At 41.1% G+C, this 24,168-nt stretch overlaps 1 protein-coding gene across 1 annotated transcript; it reads right to left on the bottom strand.

Annotated features, from left to right (window-relative positions):
- On the bottom strand, positions 1 to 2,516 carry LOC117709616 (PRAME family member 12-like). The gene is made up of 3 exons (XM_034504089.2): positions 2,230 to 2,516; positions 1,307 to 1,894; positions 1 to 499 (listed from the first exon to the last, which is right to left on the bottom strand). Exons 1-3 carry the CDS (start codon positions 2,514 to 2,516, stop codon positions 1 to 3), a joined length of 1,374 nt encoding a protein of 457 aa, XP_034359980.2.
- Between the last annotated feature and the right edge of the window lie 21,652 nt (positions 2,517 to 24,168).

Here is a 24,168-nt window from a genome sequence, read left to right on the forward strand (position 1 = left end):
CTAACTAACAAAGTAGACCTGTTTTGGCTGCCTTATACCCTGGAGAGTGTCCATAAGCTCTAAAAAACATTGTACAAATCTGTCTGGAATAACAAGACCAATGTCATCATAGACTTCATCAGGGGCAGGGTACTTCTCCAGGGTCAGCTGTGTGAGGTTGGCAGTATGCTGCAGCAGCTTCTTCAGGATGCCCATGGACAATAAGTTCTTCAGAAAATTGACTTCAGTGAGCTGGGAACACTGGCTCAGCGCAGGCAGGAGGGCACTCATTTGCGAGTCCATGATCATACAGCCCTTCAATTTTAATGTCTGCAAAGTGGCTGTCAGTCTTTGTAGCAGGCTTCCTGGAAATGCATCATTTAAATGTATGAAGGTTACACCACTCAGGTCCAGGTGTTTGAGCTTTTGGATGCTTGGACACTGAGACAGATAGTTCATATCTGATTGTGACAGCAAGCAGTGAGTGATAGCAAGCCTCTCTAATGGACTCTCCAAATACCTAGAGAGAAAGAGAAAGATAAGAACTTTACATCACTCAAGATCAATAGTTGCAAAAAAAAAAAAAATACCCTGTGACTTTAAGGTAGCAGAGTCACCTTATTCCTAGGTCATTCTCAGACCATTATTAGCATCAAGGCAGGAAGCTCCATGAAGAATGGCTAACAGTTAATGTCATGTACTTCTAGGTAGGACATAAGCTATCACTATGTCTGCTACTGCCTCAGCTCCACAGTTCCCTCTGAACTGGTAAGCAGAGAACATATTTGGGGACAGATGCTGTAAGCAGGAGTAGCCAGAAGGATCAACTGGGAACCACTCAGAAGTATTCTTAACTCTGCTAACTTTCATCTCAATGTGTTCCAGCTTCCACACAAAACCTCTGTCCTGTTCATAGGGTTTTCCTTTGGCCACAGTCATTCACTCATTTCCCATTTACTCAGCCTCTTCCTATGCTCAAATTTCCTTTGAGCTATGGAAAGTCAGAGCAGATGGAAACTGTCCATATAGTTATCAGGACAGAGTTGACATGAGTGGACATGTGGTGTAATATCGACATTCTTGTCATCTGGGTTTCTCAAGACACCTTTTCTAAATCATAGACACAGTCGTTGTAGTCTGACTTTACTAAGGTGAGAAATTAGGATGCAGTGACAGCATAAAGTACTCTATCAATTTCTCTAAGCTCACATCTATATAAATTTAACATTGACTGGCAAACCACTATATAAACTGATGTTTAATGTAAAGCAAACCAACAACAAAATACTTTGCTCACCTGAGGGTAAAGCTCACTGTCCTTTCTTACCTGAGCACTTGGTCCAGGCGACCATCCAGGAAGTAGACATTATTAAAAAAGAGATGTTGGAGCTTACTCAGTTTGGAGAATTGGGAAAATATCTCTGTAAAACAACAGGCTTCCATCTCTTGGTCCTGGGGCAAATCCAAAGGTTCATAGATTTTCTGGAAAATGAGTTTCTGTAGGTTTTTCATCTGGCCCAGGCTTGGAGCTAGCAATGCTAGGGTGTGAACGCCCCACCATGTGTTTATTTCCACTTCCTGGATTGAGTCTTTAGCAAAAATTTCCAAAACATCCCGTGGGTCAAAGGTAGGAAAGTCCCAAAACTCTAACTTCTGACAGATCACCTGTATCACATCTTTCCTCTGCTTGGCCCACCGATAAAAATATTGTAGATAATTAGAAGGATGGTGGTACATGAGGAAATGATTTAACAATACAGTCATGGACTGTTTCTTGCCTAGGATGGGATGATTTCCCACATCTCGGTTGGTGCCAATGACATCTGGAGAGCAGTCCATATCCTCTATTCCAGCCCAACCATTCCAGAAGTCGTGCTGGGTGTCTCGTAGATCAAGCACTTGTAGTTTGCACCTCCTGTGGGTAAAGTAGAAGGACATTGATATGGCAGGAGACACAATGTGTAGTCTGCATGACCCATAATTCAACTTCTCCTAAATCAATTCCTTGAAGACACAGCTTCAACTTCTAGTGCCTGGGGAAGAGGCAGTGACAGACTCATTGCATATTGACTATTTCTCTTCTCAGCTGTACTACATACACCACTGTCCTGTTTCTTCATGGCCATTCTAGAAGATACTGACTCCTACAATCAGAATCCTCTGATTCACCTTGGACCACATTTTGAATACTATATTCACTTCCATCCCTATAAACTTTCCCCTTCCCCATGCTACCAAGGTCTTACTTACGTGGGTCGATCCTTTTGTGCCATCAGCAAATCAAGGCCATCTAGCACAGCCTTCAAAGACTCCAGATGAAGAGTCCCAGTCAAGGCTCTTAATGGAAGACATGGGAAGGGCCATGCTGCCACCATCTGCCTCAGGATGTTAAGTTGTTTGCTGGTAAATGCATCCTTGAAGAGTGGTGGGAAGAAATGCAAGGGCAGGTCCTCAAGAGCAGAAAGGGCCAAGGCTTCATCTTTAAGAAGGCTTCTTCTTGCCAGCTGCTGGAGTGTTGGTGGGGCCCTGAAGCTCATCATGACTTTTAGGTATGCAGATGCTGTGGAAATATCCAAAAAAGTAGTTCATTTAGAAGAACTTTAGCAAGCCTCTCCACACACACACACACACACACACACACACACACACACACACACTAATTACATAAACCAGGCATGGGTCTAATCCTTAGTCTGGTGACACTGCAAACCCTGTAATTTGGATTACTGGATATCTGTCTTTCCCATTGCCACAGTTCCTTCAAGGTCCTCCTGGTAATATATAAGCACCATTTAAACACATCTTCCCTGAAATCTGCACAATCTGATACAATGTTCCTGTGAGTTCCACTCTACTCTGTAACAGGAGAATCACACATGAATTTCTGGAAAACAATTATGGTTTTACTAAAATCAATGGAATAGTATATTGTATAAAATGGATAAAATTTTACTTCCATGATATTTAGAAGCAGGAGCCAAAACTGGAGCTCTAAATTGTTATTTAAATATTGAATGCGGGCTAGACAGTGGTGGCACATGACTTTAATCCTAGCACTTGGGAGGCAGAGGCAAGTGGATTTCTGAGTTCAAGGCCAGCCAGGTCTACAGAGTGAGTTCCAGGAGAGCCAAGGCTATACAGAGAAACCTTGTCTGGAAATTTTTTAAAAAAAGATTGAATGCACTGATGCCCTCTTCAGCCTTCTATCAAAGGCTTCCTTCATTCTTCCCACCACATATCTTCCCACTGTCATCAGACCAGGGAATGTGAACCATTCGGGGAACCTTCTGTTCCCCACAATCTTCCCCGCTCCCTGAGTCCTCTCAGGCCTCCTAATCTGCCCTAAGTACCCTGTGTTCCCTCTGGATATGCAATCTCCTGCTGCCTTCAGCAGACTTGTGGATCAGAAACCATACAGGTAAGGATCTATTCCCTCTCCCATATTTTCTGCTCCAAGACCTCTGGGGCAAACCAAGCTACCTGGAGCATACTTCTATCTTAGGGGACCCTCAATTTTCTTGCCCCCTCTCCTCACACCTTAAACAGACTTGTGGGTCCTGAACTATAGAGATAAGCCATTTATTTCCTCCACATGATGAATCCTCTGGGGCAAGTTAAGCTGCCCAGAGCACAGTTTTATCCCAATGGCATGTGTAATCCCTTGTGACCTCAAACATGCTCTGTCATGGCACAAAGACACCTGTTCAACTATGTTTATAGCAGATTTCTGTTAATAGTCACAAACTGTAAACAAGCAGAGATGGTCAGAGCTGAAGACTGACAAAGACATTGTGGCACATCTACACAATGGAATATTATTCAGCTATTAAAAACAAAGGTAGGCCGGGCGGTGGTGGTACACGCCTTTAATCCCAGCAATTGGGAGGCAGAGGCAGGCGGATTTCTGAGTTCGAGGCCAGCCTGGTCTACAGAGTGAGTTCCAGGACAGCCAGAACTACACAGAGAAACCCTGTCTCGAAAAACCAAAAAGAAACCAAAAAAAAAAAAAAAAAAAAAAAAAAAAAAAAACAAAGGCAGAATACATTGTCCAGGCCAATGAATGGCATAGGAGAATATCATGTTGAGTAAGATAACCCAGTTAGAAAAGACTATGCATGGTATATACTCACTAAAAGGTAGATAGTAGTCTCAATATACAGGATAAGCAAGCTATACTCTACAGACACAAAGAAGCTAAACAAAAAGGAAATAAGTGAGGATGATTGAATCTCACATAGGAGGATAAAATATTTGTAAGAGGTAGATGGTAGGAAGAAATGGGGTGGGAGAGAGGATGGGGAGGATAATGTTTAAGGTTAGGACCAGGTGTGTCCAGAAACAGCAAAGATGCAAATTGGCCATGAGAATGAATGGGAATCTGACAGGGAGGGGTAGTTGGGGTATCTCCAGGATCAGACATAAAACTGAGATAAGGCAGATGCCCAATAATATGGGGTGGAATTTATCTGTTACTCTCACCTTAGGAGAAATTGAACCTGAAGTAGCCTCCCACTTTGGCCAGGTGGAAACTCCAGTAGGGCAATAGGAACAATACCCAATTACAAAATCATGACTAAAAATTTATCTTGTGTCCAAAAAATACCAGGATGGTACATGGAACAGATACTAAAGAGATAGTGAAATAATAATGACCCCAACAAGAGACCATTCCCATGGAGAAGCACCAATTACTGACATTATTAATGATACTCTGTTATGCTTGCAGGCATGAGGCTAGAATTCCTATTCTCTGAGAGGCTCCACCCAGCAGCTGACTCAGAGTCCCTCAGACAAACAGGGAATGGAGCTTGGGGACTCTTATGGAAGAATAGGAGGTAGGTCTGCAGGCCTTGAAAGGGATAGGAACTCCACAGGAAGATCAACACTGCCAAGTAATATAGACCCTCAGGGCTCTCAGAGACTGAACCCCCCTTGAAAAAAAATACAGAGACAAAACCTAGGGCCCTCCACACATATGTAGCTTTAATGCAGCTTGGTTTCACATAGGCCCAAACAAATGGTTAAGCAGTCTATCTCAAAGGCAGTTAACTATACCTGTGATTTATTCATCTGGCTGCTCTGCCTTGTGGGACCACAGCAGGGGAGGAAGCACCTAATCTCACAGACTTGATGTGAAAGTGTGGGGAGATACCCAGGAAGGGCCCAACCACTCAGAGCAGAAGGCTAGGGAAGTGAGGGAATGATTATACATGGCAGTCAGAAAGTACAAGTCAATCAATCAAAAATAGATTGAATGCTTAAAATTGTGAATTTGATGCTTTCTAATAACTCATACCCAAGTATTCTCCCATACAAAATTTTCCTTCATGTCATTTCATAAATCTGTATTTGTTTTGAATGAAATTATTTGTAAGGTAGATTAGAGTAGTTCAGGATATGTGGCATTTTTCCAGTATGCCTTGTTGGGAGCTGACTTTTAGCAGAAAGCAGCTAGAAAGCAACTATCAGCTTTGTAGCCTTCCTGAGCCATATACCCTGACATGAGACTTGGTTTACAACAGCTGAGCACACGCTGATAAATATCTTGTTTATCCCACATATCTTGTTTTGCTGTTTAGTGCCCCCAGCTGCAAGGCACACATGGTATACATGCCTGCAAGGTACACGGTGCACGTGCTATCCATGCTATACATGCCTGTAAAGCTTACATCATATCCACACCTGCAAGGCACCTGGTATCCATGTGCATACAAAGCATGTGACAAAGTGTATAAATACCCCAGACTTCCCTTCAATAAGAGAGACAATAGAGGGAGACAATAGGAGAAAAAATAAACTAGAAATGAAACTTGATCACACACCCTGTCTTGTCTCCATTCTTTGAGTCTCTTGCCAGACCCTGACTCACAGACCAGAGCAGCAACTCAGGCCGGGACATTTTGGCCCCAAGTGTGGGGCAGAGTGGGTCTCAACATTTTGGCCCCCAATGTAGGGCAGTGTGGACTTCAACAATGCCTGAGTCCTTGAATAGTGCTTCCTTAACACACTGTACACAAGCAGAGCAGGGCAGTCTCAGGTCTCAGGGGGTAGAGGCTGAACATTTAATGTTTCATGACACTTGACTCCATATGGACTTCGGTCTATCTGGGGCTAAATGAGGTTGGCTGCTTCAAAATAACCACACAAAGAAGAAAGCAAGCATGCAAGGAGACAAACATACCAAAAACATTAAGATGAAATGGACACTGTCAAGCCAAGTCAGAAGGGGTATCCTGATGGGTATAAATGACTTACTTGCTTTGGACACCACTCTCAGAAGCTCCAATCTCAGTAAGTCAGGCAGTCACTCCAGACTCCAAGGCTCACAGGGTCTTTGCAGCCAACTGAGTCCTTATATACTCCTTCCCCCTCACACCTCCCTTTTGAAGCCACACCTCTCAGGCCAAAGCTGCCACCTGATAGGATGATGAAGATTCCATCAATTTAATCTTATTTTGACCTAGCTAGAGTGAATCAGATCCTCATGTGGGAATGTAGAAAATCTGAACTTATGGTCACAATCCAAGCTCAGCTAGGATATTTCTCCTCAAAGTCTGAACTCTGTGATGTTTTTTGTTCTCCCACATTAATTTGCAGCCTACTTCTCAGGTATCTCTGGAATGATTAGGTAGCCTGAGTTTATTTGCAGGTCTGGGTAACAGGAATGACTGTGATGATGTGAGTTAGGGTGTGTCCAGTATGATTAGACCTCCAGGCAGGGAAGGCAGGACCCATAAATGAAGAACCATTCGGCAAGTCAGTGTGCAAACACTAAATATAACTCTCTGTTTCTTTCTCTGCCATTGTCTCTGACTCTCTTGGTCTCTCTGCCTCTCTCTGTCTGTCTGTCTTTTTCTCTCTGTAACTTTCTTTCTGTCTCTCTATGTCTCTCTCTGACCAAGCCCACTCAGTCAGTCAACAGGTTCTCCAGTGCAGGAATGAGGATTAAAAGAAAAGAGGTGATTAGACAATATTGCAGCATGACCCCAGCCAGTTCTGAGGCTGAAAGCAGGTTTGTTTATTTCCACTTTTTTAAAGACTCTTTTAATTACAAGCAAGTATTTAGGTCAGTTTAAGGTTGAGGAACCAACAATACAATAGATACAAACAGTCAAGGAACAAACAAGTCAATATACAAAGTCCCGAGATCACTCAGGTAATGATGCTCATGATTTTTTTTTTTTTTTTGGTTTTTCAAGACACGGTTTCTCTGTTAGCCCTGGCTGTCCTGGAACTCTGTAGACCAGGCTGGCCTTGAACTCAGAAATCCGCCTGCCTCTGCCTTCTAAGTGATGGGATTATAGGCATGGCCACCACCGCCCAGCATGATCTCTGTTTCTAAGGGCTCATCAGGATGACAAAAATATCTGAGCCTACTTTTCTGTCCTAGCCCACAGTCATATTCATTCCTGAGGCCTACTTCTGTGTTCTAGCTTACGACTTGGAATCCTGCTTGAACTTACTTCTTTGTCATGGCCCAATGTCAGATTCCTGCCAAGCAGCCCCAAAAGCTCTCCCTATCTCTCTCTCTGTCTCTCTCTGTCTCTCTCTGTCTCTCTGTCTCTCTCTCTCTCTCTCTCTCTCTCTCTCTCTCTCTGTCTCTCTGTCTCTCTCTCTCTCTCCCCCTCCCTCTTTCTCTCTCTCATCTTACTTTCTTTGATTTGATTTGGTTTCTGTACCAGCTTTGTTTTTGATGAAATCATTGCAGAAGATGAGTTCAAAACCTTTTAGGGACTGTATAATTGGCTCAGAATTTTCAAGAAGAGCTGCTATTCCACAGGACCAGTGTTCTATTCCTAGCTTCCACATGGTAGCTCATAACCATCTACAACTCCAAATATAGGAGCCCTGTCACTGTCTTCTGCCTTCTGAGGATAGTGCATTGCTAACACCTATGCAGGGAAAACATATACGGCTAAAAGAATACAAAAAAACTGAATGTGTTTTTGCAGATATTTTTGTGTTATATGCCTTAAATACTACTTTTTTGTCAGGCACAGAAAGGCTGATCTCCTTGAGTTAAAGTCCTTTTCCAGCTAAATGTATTCTACCAAGTTATGATTGGATTTGAATATGGTGTTGGAAAGAAGGGGACTTTGTGGAGGTTTCATATTCTAGAGAGGAGAATTTGGCATTAAAACTATTGAAGCCAATTACTGGTGACACACCGAGGCAGGGTTGATCCATGCCTTTAATCCCAGCATTTGTAAGACTGAGGCAAGCAGATCATTGAGTTCAAGGACATCATGATCCATAGGGCATGTTTTTGGACATCCAAGGGTACAGAGTAATCCTGTATGGAAAAACAAATAATAGACCTACACACTTGAGAAACCCTGTCTGGAGAAACAAACAAACAAACATAAACAAACTCTCTGTGGAGTCCCAATAAATGGAGGTCAAGTAGGCACTGTAATGAAGAGCAACATATAGATGTCATTGACAAAGATCCCAGCATTATGTGGGGGTTTTCCCATGCTTTCTTTAGCAGAAGCTCTTTTTACCTGTGTGTGCTTCAGCTAAACATTCCTTCACCAGTCTTTCTTAGCTTTTTGCCTGTTTCTACTTCAGTGAAACATTCCTTCAGGTGTTTGCCACAGCAAAACACCATGCAGTGGAGTGTCTCAGGAAGTCTGAAGAAATGAAGATATTGTCTTAGGATTGATCTCTACCTCCTTCCTCACTTTAGTTAATCTAATTCACTTCCAGGCTGGTGTTGCTGTTCTGGATCTGATGCCCTGAGCCTCTCCTTTACAGGTTTGTCATGGGTCCCTCTCCTTACAACATCTGGAGTGCTGAGATTAAAACTGTGCACCACCATGCTGGGCTCTTTTTCTTAAAAGAGACTGTTTATGCCTGGATGCTCTTCATGAAGCACTGTGAATGGCCCAAGACAATTAAAAACAGGGGTTTTATGGTCAGGTTCATTTACAGAGAAAAATACTGTCCTAGATGGCTTCAGGAATGAAAGGATAAGTGGCTATGCAAGGGTTACAAGTTGTATGCATCTGTGACAGACATGTCCAGAAGTGAATTCATAGGGTCACAGATTTCCAAAATAATGAAAATAATTTCATTCACACTATCCAAGCCAGTTCAGGCTGATTTGGGCCTAAAGTGATACCTAGATACACTTACTCAGACACTTTATCAGAAATTCCCTATAATTTTTTATTACTGGGCACAGAGAAATGTCAACTATTCTTCAGAGATTGAAGGATGTGTAGCTCTGGATAGGCAGGGCTGACAAGTTTGTGCATGCTGTCGACGAATTGCTTGTAAAAAGGTGTGTGTGTGTCTTGGACATGCATATCAAGGTGCTGGGATGCTAACTACATTAATGCAAACAGAGACTGTGTACAACACATACAATTGGGTTTGACTTAAACTATTTTCTATGTTTTTTCTGCCTTCAGACAACTTCAACCTTTATTGTCCCTGCAGGCAGACATAGAGATGCAGTCTTGGATACCTTATGAGCTACAGAGTGTCAGATTCGAATAGCTCAGCCCACAAGCTGAGTTTCTTTCCAAATTTGATCCTTTAAACTTATGGTTATTATTTACTGGGTGACTTTAACACTGTTAAAGGAACAGGAATTCAGGAACAACAATAGGGTGTGCCCTTGTGCAGGTACAAATGTCTAGAAAGCCTGAGTCCCGAGAATCCATCTTGAGGCTTCTCAAAGAAAATGTTAAAATAATATATTTATTGGGAAATGCACTTTCAAAGCAAAGGTTATATGTAGAGCACACATATCAATGTGTGTGCTATTTATATAATTGGAAGAATAGATGAATGTAGTTCTATGTGGACCCTCCACTACTTAAGGCACAGGTGTCACCATTATGCTCTTTCTAACAATTGATCCCTAAGTTTCTCTAACCAGTTACAAAAACAATCAAGAAGCACCAAGATTTGGTTGAGAGTTAAAAATCCTCCAGGTACAAAAGATTGGTTTAACATAGGACCATGAAAAGTTAGCCAGCCAGGCTTGGGAGACAATACCTGTAATTACACAACTCCTGAAGGCAAGGCAGGAGGGGTTTAAAGAACTCATAGCCAAATATGGACCAGAGAACCTAGCCTTAATATAAAGAAAAAAATCAAGTGGGAATATAGCTCAGAGCTACACTGCCTGCCTGGCATACGTCAGAGTCTAAGTCCATCAACCACAACAAAAAATGTGTGAATGCAAAATTAATGCATGCTAGTGATGGAATAGGTAATGATAATTGAAGCCCTAGACAAAGCCATGGGAGATAGAGTAAGAATCTACCTTCAAATATACACAACAAATGGCTGGAGGCTCAACAGATGAGAGCACTGACTGCTTTTCCAAAGGTCCCGAGTTCAATTACCAGCAACAACATGGTGGCTCACAACCATCAATAATGAGAGCCCAAGTACTCTTCTTGTTTGTGTGGAGAGAGCAACGGTGTACTTACATACATAAAATGAATGAACAAATCACACACAATATATTCAGCTGATTCAATTAACAATATCAATAAAGGTGATGAGGTCACACCTGAATGTGTACAGAAGAGCAGTTGACAGGATTTCCTCACCCACTCAAGTTCTTATCATTTTAAATTTAATTTTCAATTTGAAGTTTTTCAGAGTATTTTGCCTGCATATATTTCTGATAATGCCATCCCCTTTATGATTTACCTTTGCCCACATATTAAGGGGAGGGAGGGAGCTGCCTTCCTTTGACATTTATTGTATGAGAATGAGTTTAAAACAAAATATATCTCATGAGAATGGAGCTAATATAACTGGCCAGAGTTACAGGAAGACGATTGTCCTAGTACATCACGCATCTGGAATCCTAAGTTATTTTATTCATAATTAATGGCAAAAGACAAAAAGGAAGCCAGACCTACACAGAAAGATCCTGAACATATTGAGATGAGTAAATTTAAGACTCTTAGCATATTCAGGACTGTAGGGACTTGAATGCATTGTAGGCACAATGATGTCATCTCTCAAAAGTAAGGAATTAAAGTCTGTATCAAAAGGTACCTCAAGGTAGGTACTGATGGGTCAGAACTTTGATTGTAGGATCTGAAATACAGAGGCAGGTGGATTTCTGTAAGTTCTAGGTTACCCTGGGTTACACCATGTGCCTGGCCAGCCTGTTCTATGTAGTAACTCTAGTCCATCATTTTCTACAACAGAGAGAAATAGGCATTGATGGGCTACTTAGTGAGTCCCTGACTCAAACAAATCTTCCAGATTGTTTTGTTTTATTTTGAGATTGTTTGTTTGTTTCTAATTAACCTTTACTGAAACCCATAGTCTCTGCCTCCCAAGAGCTGGGATTAAAGGCATGTCCCACCATTGCCCAGCAAGAAATATTTCAAGAGAGTTGATTAAACAGGGAAATCTGCTACTGTGTTATTTACAGAAAAAAAATCTAGGTGTGGTGTGGCTCAGCACTTACCACACGCCTTTAAACCCTTGGATACAATATGGATACACCCATAGTAGACACCTTTAATACCAAACCATGAAGCTAAATTTACTTTATTGAAGAATAAAGGAACCATATTTCAAAGGTGATGTATAATTGCGTGGCATCAAAGTGACAAATCAGTGAATGATGCCCAATGCCCATGAACAAAATAAGGACAGTACAGACAGAGAGAGGAAGCACATATATTGAAGCAATTCTATAGAGATAGGTTGCAAGAGTGAACAAGCTGGACACATGTAAATACAAAATGAGCCAGAGAATGAGAAGAATAATGAGATTAAAACATATTTTTAAAGTTAGTATAAAGTAATTGCAGTCATAAGCTAAGAGAAGTCAGATTGAATCAATCAGCTCTGCAAGAAAGAAAACATGAGTTGAACCAGTCAGTCAGAGTTCATAAAGTATAAGAAAGCCTGATCATGTTCAGTGAGTCTCAAAGGCTGAAAACATTCTAGATCTATATGAGATTGCACAGAGGCTAGAAGCATCCAGGACTAGATCTATGTTAGCAGAGGGCAGCTGTGAGCCACCAAGATGACAATTACATCAGGAGAATAAGAGATAAGTTAACAAACAAACACTGGAATTACAGATACTAACCAAGTGGACATAGCAAATACTGTACAACGTTTCACCCTAAACCAAAGAATATACATGTTTCTCAGCACCTCAGAGAACTGTCTCCAAAATTAACCACATACTTGGTTACAAAGCAATTTTCAACAGATACTGGAAATTGAAAAAAATCCCTTCTTTTCACCAAATTACCATGGATTAAAGCTGGATTTCAAGAAGAAGAAGAAAAAAGAAACATAAAAACTCATAGAAACTGAACAACTCTCTACTCAGTGAAACTGTGTCAAGAGAGGAATGAAGAAAGACTTTGAAAATTCAATAAAAATGAAAACACAATATAACCAGTTTTCGGGGCACAATGAAAGAGGTGCTAAGAGGAAGTAAATGCTTACATAAAATATAAAGAGATCCCATACTACCATATTAACAACACAGCTGAAAACTATAGAATATAGAGAAGTAAACATATAAAACAGGAGTAGATGGCAGGGATTTATCAAACAGAAGGATGAAATGAATGAAATACAGAGAGAGAAAGAGAGAGAGAAAGAGAGAGAGAGAGACAGAGAGGGACAGGGAGAGGGAGAAAGAGAAGAGGAGGAAGAAGGAAGGGTAGAAGAGAGGGAGTGAGTGAGGAAGAGAGAAGAGATACATGTAATCGATGCAACAAAGAGTTGGTTCTTTAAAAAACATCACCTAGATCAATAAACCCTCAATGAAACTAATTGAATGATGGAGAGAAAATATACAAATTGATAAAATCAGAAAAGAAAAATGAGGACATAACAAATACCTAAGCAAAATCATGAATAATTGTATTATATTTAAAATCATGTACTGCACAAACCTAGAAAATTTAAAAGAAATGGATCATTTTCTAGATAAATACCACTTACCAATGTTAAATCAAGACCAGATATACTCGAATTTTGTGTTTGTATTTATTTTGATATAAATGTATTTAACTATATAATGTATGAAAGTATTAATTTAAAGATATAGATGTAAATACAACATTATTCAAATTTATAATTGGCAAAAAGAAGAAAAAAGCATTAGTGTCTGTGCAGTGAATTTGTGAATGGGTTCTCATATTCACCAGGTCTTAGTTTATTCTATTGTCTTCACACAGATCTAATCAAACTGTACATATTCTATTTCATAACACTACCCTGAGGCCAGAGTATTACTGTGACATACAGGTTAGAATAAACTACATAATGAGTTTCAGAGAGCCGTTAGTTATACTAGGAGAAATTACTTGGGGAAAAAAGTAAAATCTAAGAGAAAGCTGGTCAGAAATTACTATAAGGAAAAGTCCAATACAAAGAGGTTAACTACACTCAGGAAAATATAAGGAATAAATGATACCACATCACTAAAATCAAAAGAAGACAAATACATATACACATACACATACACATACACATACATATACATATACTTTTGGACTCTAAAATCCAAAACCAGGGAATGTGTTCTCAGAGTAAATCCCATGGACAGGATTTGCTGCAATAACAGGCGGTTTAATGATAATAATAATCAAGTACACTGGGGTTCTCTCACATGCAGGCAAAAAGAGCCCCGAGTTGAGGTTAAGGGCAGTTTTTATACACCTTAAGTCTTGGACTAGAGAAACTGTGACCAGGCACAATATGATTGGCAGAGCAGTGTGACTTTTAAACTGATTGGTCTTTGGGAAATGAGGTGGCAAGGACCTCCCTTGTCTGTAAGTGTCAAAGGTTAGTCTATGTACATGCTCTGGGCCTTCCCCACATACAGGTGGGTTTCCTTGCCTGTGGTCTGTGGAATGCTAACCCCTTCTTCCTCTGAATGTTAATCCAGCAGGGTAATGCAGCAGATGTCCTCAGACTAAGGAATGTGCTCCTCCCAGGTTGTGTCATGGGGCAGTTAAACATTAACTTTAACTAAAAATTACCTTTAAAAAATTCCTAAAATACTAGCACCAAAAATATACCAGGAATTAGAAAATATTGAACATTAATATCTCTTAAGATCAATGAACTCAATTCCTCAATAAAATGACCCAGGCTCACAGAATGGATATATAAACAGAACCCATCATTCTGCTGTATACAAGAAACACATTTGAGCAACAAAGATAGACATTACTTCTGAGTAGATGGCTAAAAAATAAAGGTTATAAAGCAAGTGGACCAAAAGGGAAAAAATAGAAACCAGTCTAATATCTACTAAAAATTTTTCAACCAAAAGTAAGCAAAAGAGACTGGAAAGGACACTTCATGTTCATTAAAGGAAAACGCACCATGAGGACTTCTCCACTGTAAACATCTATGCCCCAAATGCAAGGGCACACACATTCATAAAAGAAACACTCATTATAAAATAGTTTGAGAAGGTGGAGGCAGGAAACAGCCTTCCTCACTGCTGACTTCCACCTGGCTTGAGTTTGGAGTTGAGGCCTCCCCCACTCATGTTCCCCCTCAGCCTGCAGTATCTGACCATGTTTGGCCCATGAAGAAATGCAGTAATCAGCTTGAACCTGTACTGCTGTGGGGCTAGCCTTGGAGTGGCTGCTTAAGTTGCTTGGCAGAGGGCAAGAGCCTCTTGGGGAAGACTGACACCTAGCTAGCTATCTCTAGTTATTTTATTCAAACATCATACAGGGTTAATTGGGCGTGGGAATGGTTCCAGGTGCCAAGGTTATTTTCCTCTTGCTGCTTAAGAGATCACACAAGCCACACAAATCTCAGTCCCATTTGACCTTGGTTAGCCATAATCAAAAGAAAGAACTCCAAGTTTGCTCAGAGTGTCTTAGAACAAGGATGAGTGCAGCTGAAAGCTCTCCCATAGCACCAAGTGCAGACATTCCAAAGAGACAATATTTCTTCAAGGTTCAAACAATCTCATGACAATTTCTCAGCTTCTACCTACTGACCCAAACATACCAAAGACTTATTTGTCCTTAAAAACAGTTTTAAATTTACATGATGGATAGAGATTATGTCCTGGATGCTCAGTCAAAAGAGGGAGCCTCAGAACAAGTCAGCCAGGACACTAAGTAATAGATGTCAATAATTTGAGCTGAACCAGGCATGGTCAAACACACCTTTAGTCTCAGCATGTTGGAGACAGAGGCAGGTTGATCTTTGTGTTTTTATAGCCAGCCTGGTCTACATAAAAGCTTCAGAAAAGTCAGAACTGCATGGTCAGACCCTGTTTAAAAAACACAGTTAGATTTGAGACAGGATGTTGGCTCACACTTATCACAACAGGACCAGAAATGGTTGTCAATTCTTCTGGGCAAACAAATGTTAGTCAAGCTTGCCTGTGTGACTCTTTTATTTTAGTGCTCCAGGGGAATAGCTAGGCTAATCTCAGTGTTCAAGGCCAACCTGTTCTATATAGGAACTCCCAACCCAGTCATGACTACACAGTGAGACTTCATTAATATTGGTGGCAAGAAATATGACTCATGTTTAGAGCACAGACTTTCAGAGGACCCAGCTAAAATTCCCAGCAATCATTTTCCGTAGCTCATAGACCCAAAACTCCAGATCCAGAGGGATTCAACTCCTCTGGCCTCTCACAAGTTTCATCTCTCTGAACATTTCTCATTAAAGACACACATATACACATAATTAAACATAAGAAAAAACTTTAAAGTGTCAAAAATAAGACAATCACCCATCAATTTAATGAATGAAGAAATAAATAAGTGTATATATACAGATGTATGCAGTAAAATTATATTGAAGATGGTTTTGGTTTTTTTTTTGTTTGTTTGTTTGTTTTTGTTTTTGGTATTTCAAGACAGGGTTTCTCTGTGTATCCATGGCTGTCCTGGAACTCACTCTGTAGACCAGGCTGGCCTGGAACTCAGGAATCTGCCTGCTTCTGCCTCCCAAGTGCTGGGATAAAAGGCATGTGCCACCACTGCCTGGCTTGAAGATGATTTCTAAGCAGTATATTTTTGTGTGTGTGTACAGAGGACTCAACCAATTTTGTGATAAAATATTCACAAGTGCTTTTCATTTAAAAAGTATTTTTTATTGTGGCTTTTTTTTGGGGGGTTGGTCTGTCTGTCTGTCTGTCTGTCTGTCTTTTGACAGTTTATTTTTGTAGTACTGGCTGTTCTAGATCTTGTTCTGTTAGAAAAGCTGGCCTCCAACTCAGAGATCTCCCTGCCTCTAACTCCCAAGTGAAGTAGAAACTTGCACTTTCTTTTGTATGGTTAGTTATGTCAAATGATGCTTTGCTGGGGCACACAGGTGATAAAATGTCTTGCTAAAGCAGACACTAGAAAGAATGTTTTCTGGAAGCATACACATGTGAAAGTATGTTTTGATATAGCAGCCATGTGAAGGGATGCTTAATAAAGCAGTAAATATGACCACACAGACAGTGGGAGACCAGCATGAAGGACTGGTTTGTTTGTTTGTTTTTTTCTTCCTCATTGTTTTTGAATAACAGCACCCATTGTGAAAATATCCCCATTGAGAAAAACTTGTCAAAAACTGCTCCTGAAATTCCTGTGTCAGCTTGCTGCTTCTATAGCCTCTTCTAAGGCTAATTTGCAAGCCTGGTGGTTCCTTCAGTATTAAACTACATCTGAAGATTCCTGTCTGCCATATGTTTGCAAAAGGCCTGGACTGAAGCTGCTGGTTCCTGTGTCTTGGACTGGCTTGGGCTGCATTTAGGCACTGGGTATTCATGAGCACAGGACATCATTCAGCATACTTGTTCACAGGGACATGCCATAGTCAGAAAGGGCTTGGTAAAGCACTCAGGTGCCATATATTCATGCTATGTCTTAGGAACTGTAAGTCTTACCAATTCCAGGAACCACCAGAAGGCCAGAGTCCCTGCTCTGCAATAGTAGAGAACTCTTTGAACCCTGTTTTACGTTCTAGAGGTTTCAATTCCAAACATTCATCAGTCTCAGCATATGCAGGCTCTCACAAGAACCAACACAGCAATTAACCTTTATCCTACCAGAAAAAAACCCTGTTCCTTTGAATCTCATTCCCCTTTGGAAAGGTTGTTCAGGAGAAAGCAATGTGACCAGCCACTTGTCATGGCAAAAAGATACTGATCAAATACTAAGGCCCTAAAAAGAAACACTACTACTGTCATATGTCCAACAACACAGGTTCTGCTTTCCACAGGTTGAGTTGGCCAAGGATGGACTGAGGAGAATTGCTGAAATATAAGGCATTACTCTTTACTTTTGAAGTTATTCCAACATTCTCTGGAACTCTGGGCTTTATTACACTAATTAGGAGAAGGAGGTAGAAGATCTGTTAATTATTGACCACCTGGATGCACATCCAGACTGTGTCTGAAATTTAAATGTGAACTAAGCCATGTGAGTTTCCCCTAAGCAGCTCTGGAGTCATGTGACTACAAAAGAGTGCCCTGCAAGACTGTGGATCTGAGTTACACATGCCATGGAAGCCTTCAGCTTACATTGCTTTCCATCCTCTCCTTTCTCATGTCTCTTTCGGTTTGTAGCTGTGGACTTTGCACACTGAAACAGGATGATTGAAACTTTAGGACCATTCTGTGCTCTCTGGCAAGACACAGTGTCAGAAATCAAAGAAGAAGGAATCAAAATCAAATGAATGTTTGGAAAGCCTACACATTAGAGCAGAGTAAGAATTACCAACTTGGTTCTTTCAGTCTCATTTTCCATGAAGTGCTGGAGCACAGAGTACACGTAGGAATCTCTGGATGGGGACTGGGATAAGGATAAGTGCTTATGGAGGATGCAAGAGACCTTCCTACATATACCATGTTGGTCTGATACAGCCATTGCTATGATTTCCAGCCATGTTCTGAATCATGCTCATGCTGATCCTCAGGCCTCAGATTATCATTCTATGAATTGAGTGGTCAGAAAACAGAAGGCCATGTCCTGGGGGTTGATCTCAATATGTAAGCAGAATGAGTTTGCAAGAAGGATCATATGCTTGTAGACAAGAGTGGTCTTGAACTCAGAGATCCACATGCCTCTTCAAGTGCTGTGATTAAAGCCATGAGGCACAACCCTTTGTCTTCAGTAAATCAGTTCTTGACTCTATGTCTGGCATAAGAATCTGCCTGTGTATAGACATCTGATCCAATTTACCTAGACCATCCAAATTGAAAAGTAAGCAAGTGAGTAGAACCAATTACTGAATTGGAGCCCTTTTTGGTAGGGAGGGTGTGGCTCCAAATGGAGGGTTCAGCTGAAAGGTACATAAAGAGTAATAGCAGGCAGAGAAACTCTCTCTCTCTCTCTCTCTCTCTCTCTCTCTCTCTCTCTCTCTCTCTCTCGTAGCCTGGAGTTTCAGCCTTCCCTTGCCTGAATATGGTGATCTGTAATCAGTATCCAGATCAAGTAAGTCCCTCAGCTCCATAGGGATTTCTCAACTCAAGCAACCAGGGCTAGCCTTGTCCTCAGTTAAAATTTTGTTTATATAATGTATTACCTGCTGGTTATTCTTTTGTGAGATGAGATTCCTCTACATAAAATCACTATATCTTACATATTCTGTACTTTTTGGCTAATATCCACTTATCAGTTAGTAGATACCATGCATGCCATTTTGGGTCTTGGATACCTCATTACTCAGGATGATATTTTCTAGTTCCATCCATTTGCCTGCAAAATTTGTGATGACGTCTTTTTAAATAGCTGAATAGTATTCCATCGTGTAAGTGAACTACATTTTCTGTATCCACTCTTTGGTCGAGGGCTATATGGGCTGTTTCCATTTTCTGGGTATAACAAATAAGGATACTATGAACATGGTGAAGCACATGACCTTGTGGTATGGTGGGGATTCTTCTGGGTATATGCCCAAGAGTGGTATAGCTGGGTTTTCAGATAGAAGTGTTTCCAATTTCCCAAGCAACCACCAGACTGATTTCCAGAGTGGTTGCACGAGTTTATAATCCCACCCCAATGGAGGAGTGTTCCTGTTTCTCCTCATCCATGCCAGAGTATGCAATTATTTGAGTTTTTAATGTTAGACATTCTGATTTGTAAGGTAGAATTTCAAGGTCGTTTTCATTGTAATTTCCCTGATGACTAAGGACTTTGAACATTTCTTTAATGCTTCTGAGCCATTTGAGATCCTTCTATGATTGAATTAGTGGAAGGATTGTACAAACTGAAGGAGAGGGCAACCCCCTAGGAAGACCAGCACTCTTATCTAAATTAGACACCTGGGAACTCCCAGAGACTTAGCCACTCAACCAGGCAGCATACACAGGCTGGTCCAAAGCCCCCAGCACATATATAGCAGAGGACTGCCTGTTCTGTCTTCAGGTGCAAAAGATGCATCAAATCCTTTAATAAATTTAGATACCTGAGTGTGAGGAAGGGAAGCACCCTCTTGGAGGCAAAGGGGAGGAAGAATTAGATGAAAAGCTGTGTGAATCGGGGCAAGATCTGGAATGTAAATAAAATTAAACTAAATAAAATAGTTTATCTGGCCTCAAACTCACAGATATTCTCCTATCTTGGCCACCTGAACGATGTTTAACCAGAATATACAAGTGAGTTCTCTTTTATATCTAAGTATTAATTGGGTCATTGTGGTTTCTGTGGGGTACTTTTGTTGTGTTTTGTTTTGGTTTTGGTTTTTGAGGTAGTCTCACTAAGAGTTTCAGGGTGACCTTTTTAACTCAAGGCAATCCATGGTGGAATGACAGCTGTGAGTTGCACAAGTGCCTTGAATACTGATCTTTATGTCACATTAAGTCTGGCATTCTTTGGTGTGCCTTTAATCCCAGCAACAAACATGCAGAGTGAGGCTGATCTCTGAGTTTGAAGCCTAAATGATTGTCAAAAAAGCCAGGTATTATATGTGTCTTTAAAAAGGCAAAAGAAGGGTCTGGAGAAAAAGCTCAGTGGTTAAGAACACTGAGTGCTCTTCCACAGGTCCTGCGTTCAATTCCCACTAAATACTTCATAGCTCACATCCATCTATAATGGGATCTGATGCCGTCTTTGGGTGTGTCTGAAGACAGGAACAATGTACTCACATACAATACATGAATGAATGAATGAATGAATGAATGAGGTAAAACAGGCAAACAAACACAAAATACCCAAAAACAAATGGTATTTGCATCTCCTCCCTGATACACAGTGTCTTATTTTCAAGGTGCTCACAAAGTTCTCAAACTGGCAGAAAGAAGCCTGCATATATATGTATGTATATATGCATATATACAAATATGTGAGTGTGCTTATATAATAGACTTTACATCATAATCACTGTCTCTGTGATTATTGGTTTCTCTGTGTGTCCCTGGCTATCCAGGAACTCACTCTGTAGACCAGGCTGGCCCTGAAATCAGATATCTGCCTGCATCTGCCTCCCAAGTGCTGGGATTAAAGGTGTTCGCCACTACTGCCCAGTGAGAGGTGATTTTTAAAATCAATCTAACCCATAGAATAAGTCCCTGTCTCAAAGATAAATCTAAGACTAATTAGCAAGTAGCAACTAAATAAATTAAATAAAACAGAGTTGGGCAGTGATTTATTGAATATGCTCTCGGTGTTCAATCAGGTGTCAGTTATTTTGGTTTTCATAGAGAGAATATCATCCATCTACACAGTAAAAAAATGGATAGAACCAGAAAACATCATCCTGAGTGAGGTAACCCAATCACAAAAGAACACACATGGTATTTACTCACTGATAAGATGATATTAGCCCAAAAGCTTGAAATAGCCAAAATTCAACTCACAGACCACATGAAGCTCATGAAGAAGGAAGACCAAGTGTGGATGCCTCGGTCTTACTTGGAAGGAGTGACAGAATGCTCAAGGGAGCAAATAAGGAGACAAAGTGTGGGACAGAAAGTCAAGGAGGGGCCCTCGGGAGACCACTCTACCTTGATATCCATCCCATGTGCAGTCACCAAAGATAGATGCCAATATGGATGTCAGGAAGTGCATGCTGACAGGAGCCTGATGTAGCTGTCTCCTCAGAGGTCTGCCAGAGTCTGACACATACAGAAGCAAATCCTCGAAGCTAATCATTGATCTGATCAAGGGTTCCCAATGGAAAAGTTAGAGAGAAGACTGAAGGAGCTGAAAGGGTTGAGGCCCCAAGAGGGGAGCAACAGTGCCAGCCAACCAGAGCTCCCCAGGGTCTAAACCACCAGCCTGGGAGCACAAAGGGAGGCACCCATGACTTCAGCTGTATACTTAGGGAAGGATGGCCTTGTAGGGCATGTGTGGGAGAGGAGATTCCTGGTCCCAAGAAGGCTGAACACCAAGTGAGAAGGAATTCGAGGGTGGGGAGGGGGGAGTAGGGGATAGGTGGGGGCACACCCTGTGGAGGCAGGAAGGGTGATGGGATAGGAAGTTCCTGAGTGGTGGGGAGAATGGGGTGAAAGGATGAAATCTGAAATGTATCTTAAATAAATAAATTATTTGGCAGGTCTAGGTGTCCATTCAGGTGACAGTTTTTGATTTGGAGGTAGATTCAGAAGGGAAATCTTTGAGGGATAAGTGTCTCACTACTTCAGAATCAGAGAAGTCTGTGGCAGTAGAGAAGCTGAGACCCACTGCCTTGTCCTGGATTTAGCTTCTTGTTATCAGCCCTCACTGACTCTAAATCACTTTCCTTCACTGGGATCTTCCATTCCATTAGAACAAGAATTAATAGATGAGACAGAAGAGATCAAATTCAGTCTCTCTCTCTCTCTCTCTCTCTCTCTCTCTCTCTCTCTCTCTCTCTCTCTCTCTCCCTCTCTCTCCCTCTCTCTCTCTCTTTGTTTTCCGAGACAGGGTTTCTCTGTGTAGTCCAGGCTGTCCTGGAACTCACTCTGTGGACAAGGCTGTCCTGGAACTCAGAAATAACACCTGCCTCTGCCTCCCACCACTGCCCAGCTCAAATTCAGTCTCTTAAGAAGAATTGGTTGAAGACACTGGTTTTGATTGTAAATGCAGTGTTTTCATATGTTTTTTGTTGTTGTTGTTGTTGTTGTTGTTGTTGTTGTTATTTGAGAAAAGGCCTCGCTAAAGTAGCCCTGGCTTGAACTCACTTCTTAGATAAGACTGGCCAACGACCCACTGAAATCTCCATGCTTCTTCTTGCAGGAGCTACCACACCTAGCCTATAAGACAGTTTCAAATCCATCTGATTAACTTGCATTCTTATTTCCTTTTCTATTTCTTTTTTGATGTGGATTTTTATTTCTATTCAGGCTATATCAGACCATCAATGCGTGTTTTGTGACAGAAAATTGCTTCTTCTTCTTGCACCTATGTATAAAGAATTACCAATCTAATTTTTAGAGTACTTCACATCATTTCTCTAAAAAATAAATTCTGAACTGACCTCTTTAATGAAGGCAGCTAACTTTTACATAAGTATCATTTGTGTAGGTTGTAGATTTAATACAGAGCAATGTGCCTGACAACTGAGAACAAGGCTGATGACATTCTCCCCACTCTCCTCTGCTCCACCATCCAACCAATACCTGCCTTCTGATTAGTTGCTTCTGTTCTAAACTGATGTTGCCTGGGATTATTTCATTATCTCTATTGATGAAGTTCCCTTTGTGAAAGCAAAAAAATTGACACTAGCCTGAGAGGCCAGAGCCCATTGAATGTACTATTCCTCAATATCAAGTCTTATTTGATTATTTACTCATCTATTAGTAAATTAAGTGATGTGTATTTATTTTGCGAAAAGATTGTTTTTATTTCGATAGTATATTTATATTCCAAATGTTATCCACTTTTTGGTTTCACCCTCGAAATGCCCTATCTTATCCCACCTCCTCTGCCTTCTATGAAGGTGTTCCCCCACCCACCCACAAATTCTTGCCCCCCTGCTCTCACATTCTGCTACACTGGGACATGGAGCCTTCACATGGCCAAGGGCTTCTCCTCCCACTGATGTCCGACAAGCCCATCTTTTGCTACATATGTAGCTGGAGCCATGGGTACCTTCATGTGTAATCCTTGGTTGGTGGTTTAGTCCCAGGGAGCTCTGGGTGGTCTTTTTGGTTTTCATTGTTGTTCTTCCTATGGGGTTGCAAACCCCTTCATCTCCTTTAATACTGTCTCTAACTCCTCCTCTGGGGACCTCATGCTCAGTCAAAATGGTTGCTAGTATCTACCTCTGTATTTGTCAGGCTCTGGCAGAGCCTCTCAGGAGACAACTATATCAGGCTCTTGTCAGCATGGATTTCTTGGCATCCACATTAGTGTCTGGATTTGGTGACTTTATATGGGGTGGATCCCCCAGTGGGGCAGTCTCTGGATGCACTTTCCTCCAGTCTCTGCTCTGAAACTTCAACTGTCACCAATCCTCCTGCCTCAGTTATAGAAATTGTAGCCAGCCTGACAGTAGCAAAAATGGCCTTGGCAACTCTTTTCCTTTTTCCTCGACACTGTGCCTGGCTGAAAACCATTAGTTTATATTTTGAAAGGTATCCCCAAAAGTTCATTTCTTTTTATGGCAGCTTCCTCTTCTTGAGGCTCCCTACCAGGGCCCAGCTCTCCAGTCATTTGCCTTACATAATTATGAAGCCCAATTAAAATTAAATGCCTCATTCTCACATGGAGTTTACCTTTTACCATTATAACAAGCCTTCTACTTATACGCTTGCCATTCTGTCTCTTCTTTATCCTGAGGCAGTTCTTTGCTCCTGCCCTGTCCCTCAGGGACAAACAGTCCATTACCCTCCCCTGTTCCCTTCCCTTTCTATTTTTTAATCCCTGTTTTTCCCCTTAACCTTTGTCCCTCTGGGGCACATAGGTCTTCTCTGTGCTGAGAACTTGGTCTTAAGGTATCTTAGGCCCACTCTGAGGATAACAACATGATTCATTCCTGACTCCAGCCATAAACACCTTTCATTCAGTATGGGCATCCCTCTTTAAAAAAAAAAAAAAAAAAAAAAAAAAAAAAAAAAAACTCATGGCTTTAAATTGTATTAGGCTATTCATAGAATCTCATGAAGAGCAACCTGGTACTTTTTTTAAAAAAAGAAAATAGCCTGGCATGGATGTGAATATATTTAATCTCATCTTTCCAGGGGGCTCTATAGTGGAAAATTAGACCCATAACAAGCCAGTGAGGCAGAGCCCCAGGGCATTAGGTCCAGAGACAGTGGCCAGCCTGGATATTAATGAA

This window comes from Arvicanthis niloticus, chromosome 5 (genome assembly GCF_011762505.2).
Source record: "Arvicanthis niloticus isolate mArvNil1 chromosome 5, mArvNil1.pat.X, whole genome shotgun sequence".
Classification (NCBI taxonomy): domain Eukaryota; kingdom Metazoa; phylum Chordata; class Mammalia; order Rodentia; family Muridae; genus Arvicanthis; species Arvicanthis niloticus.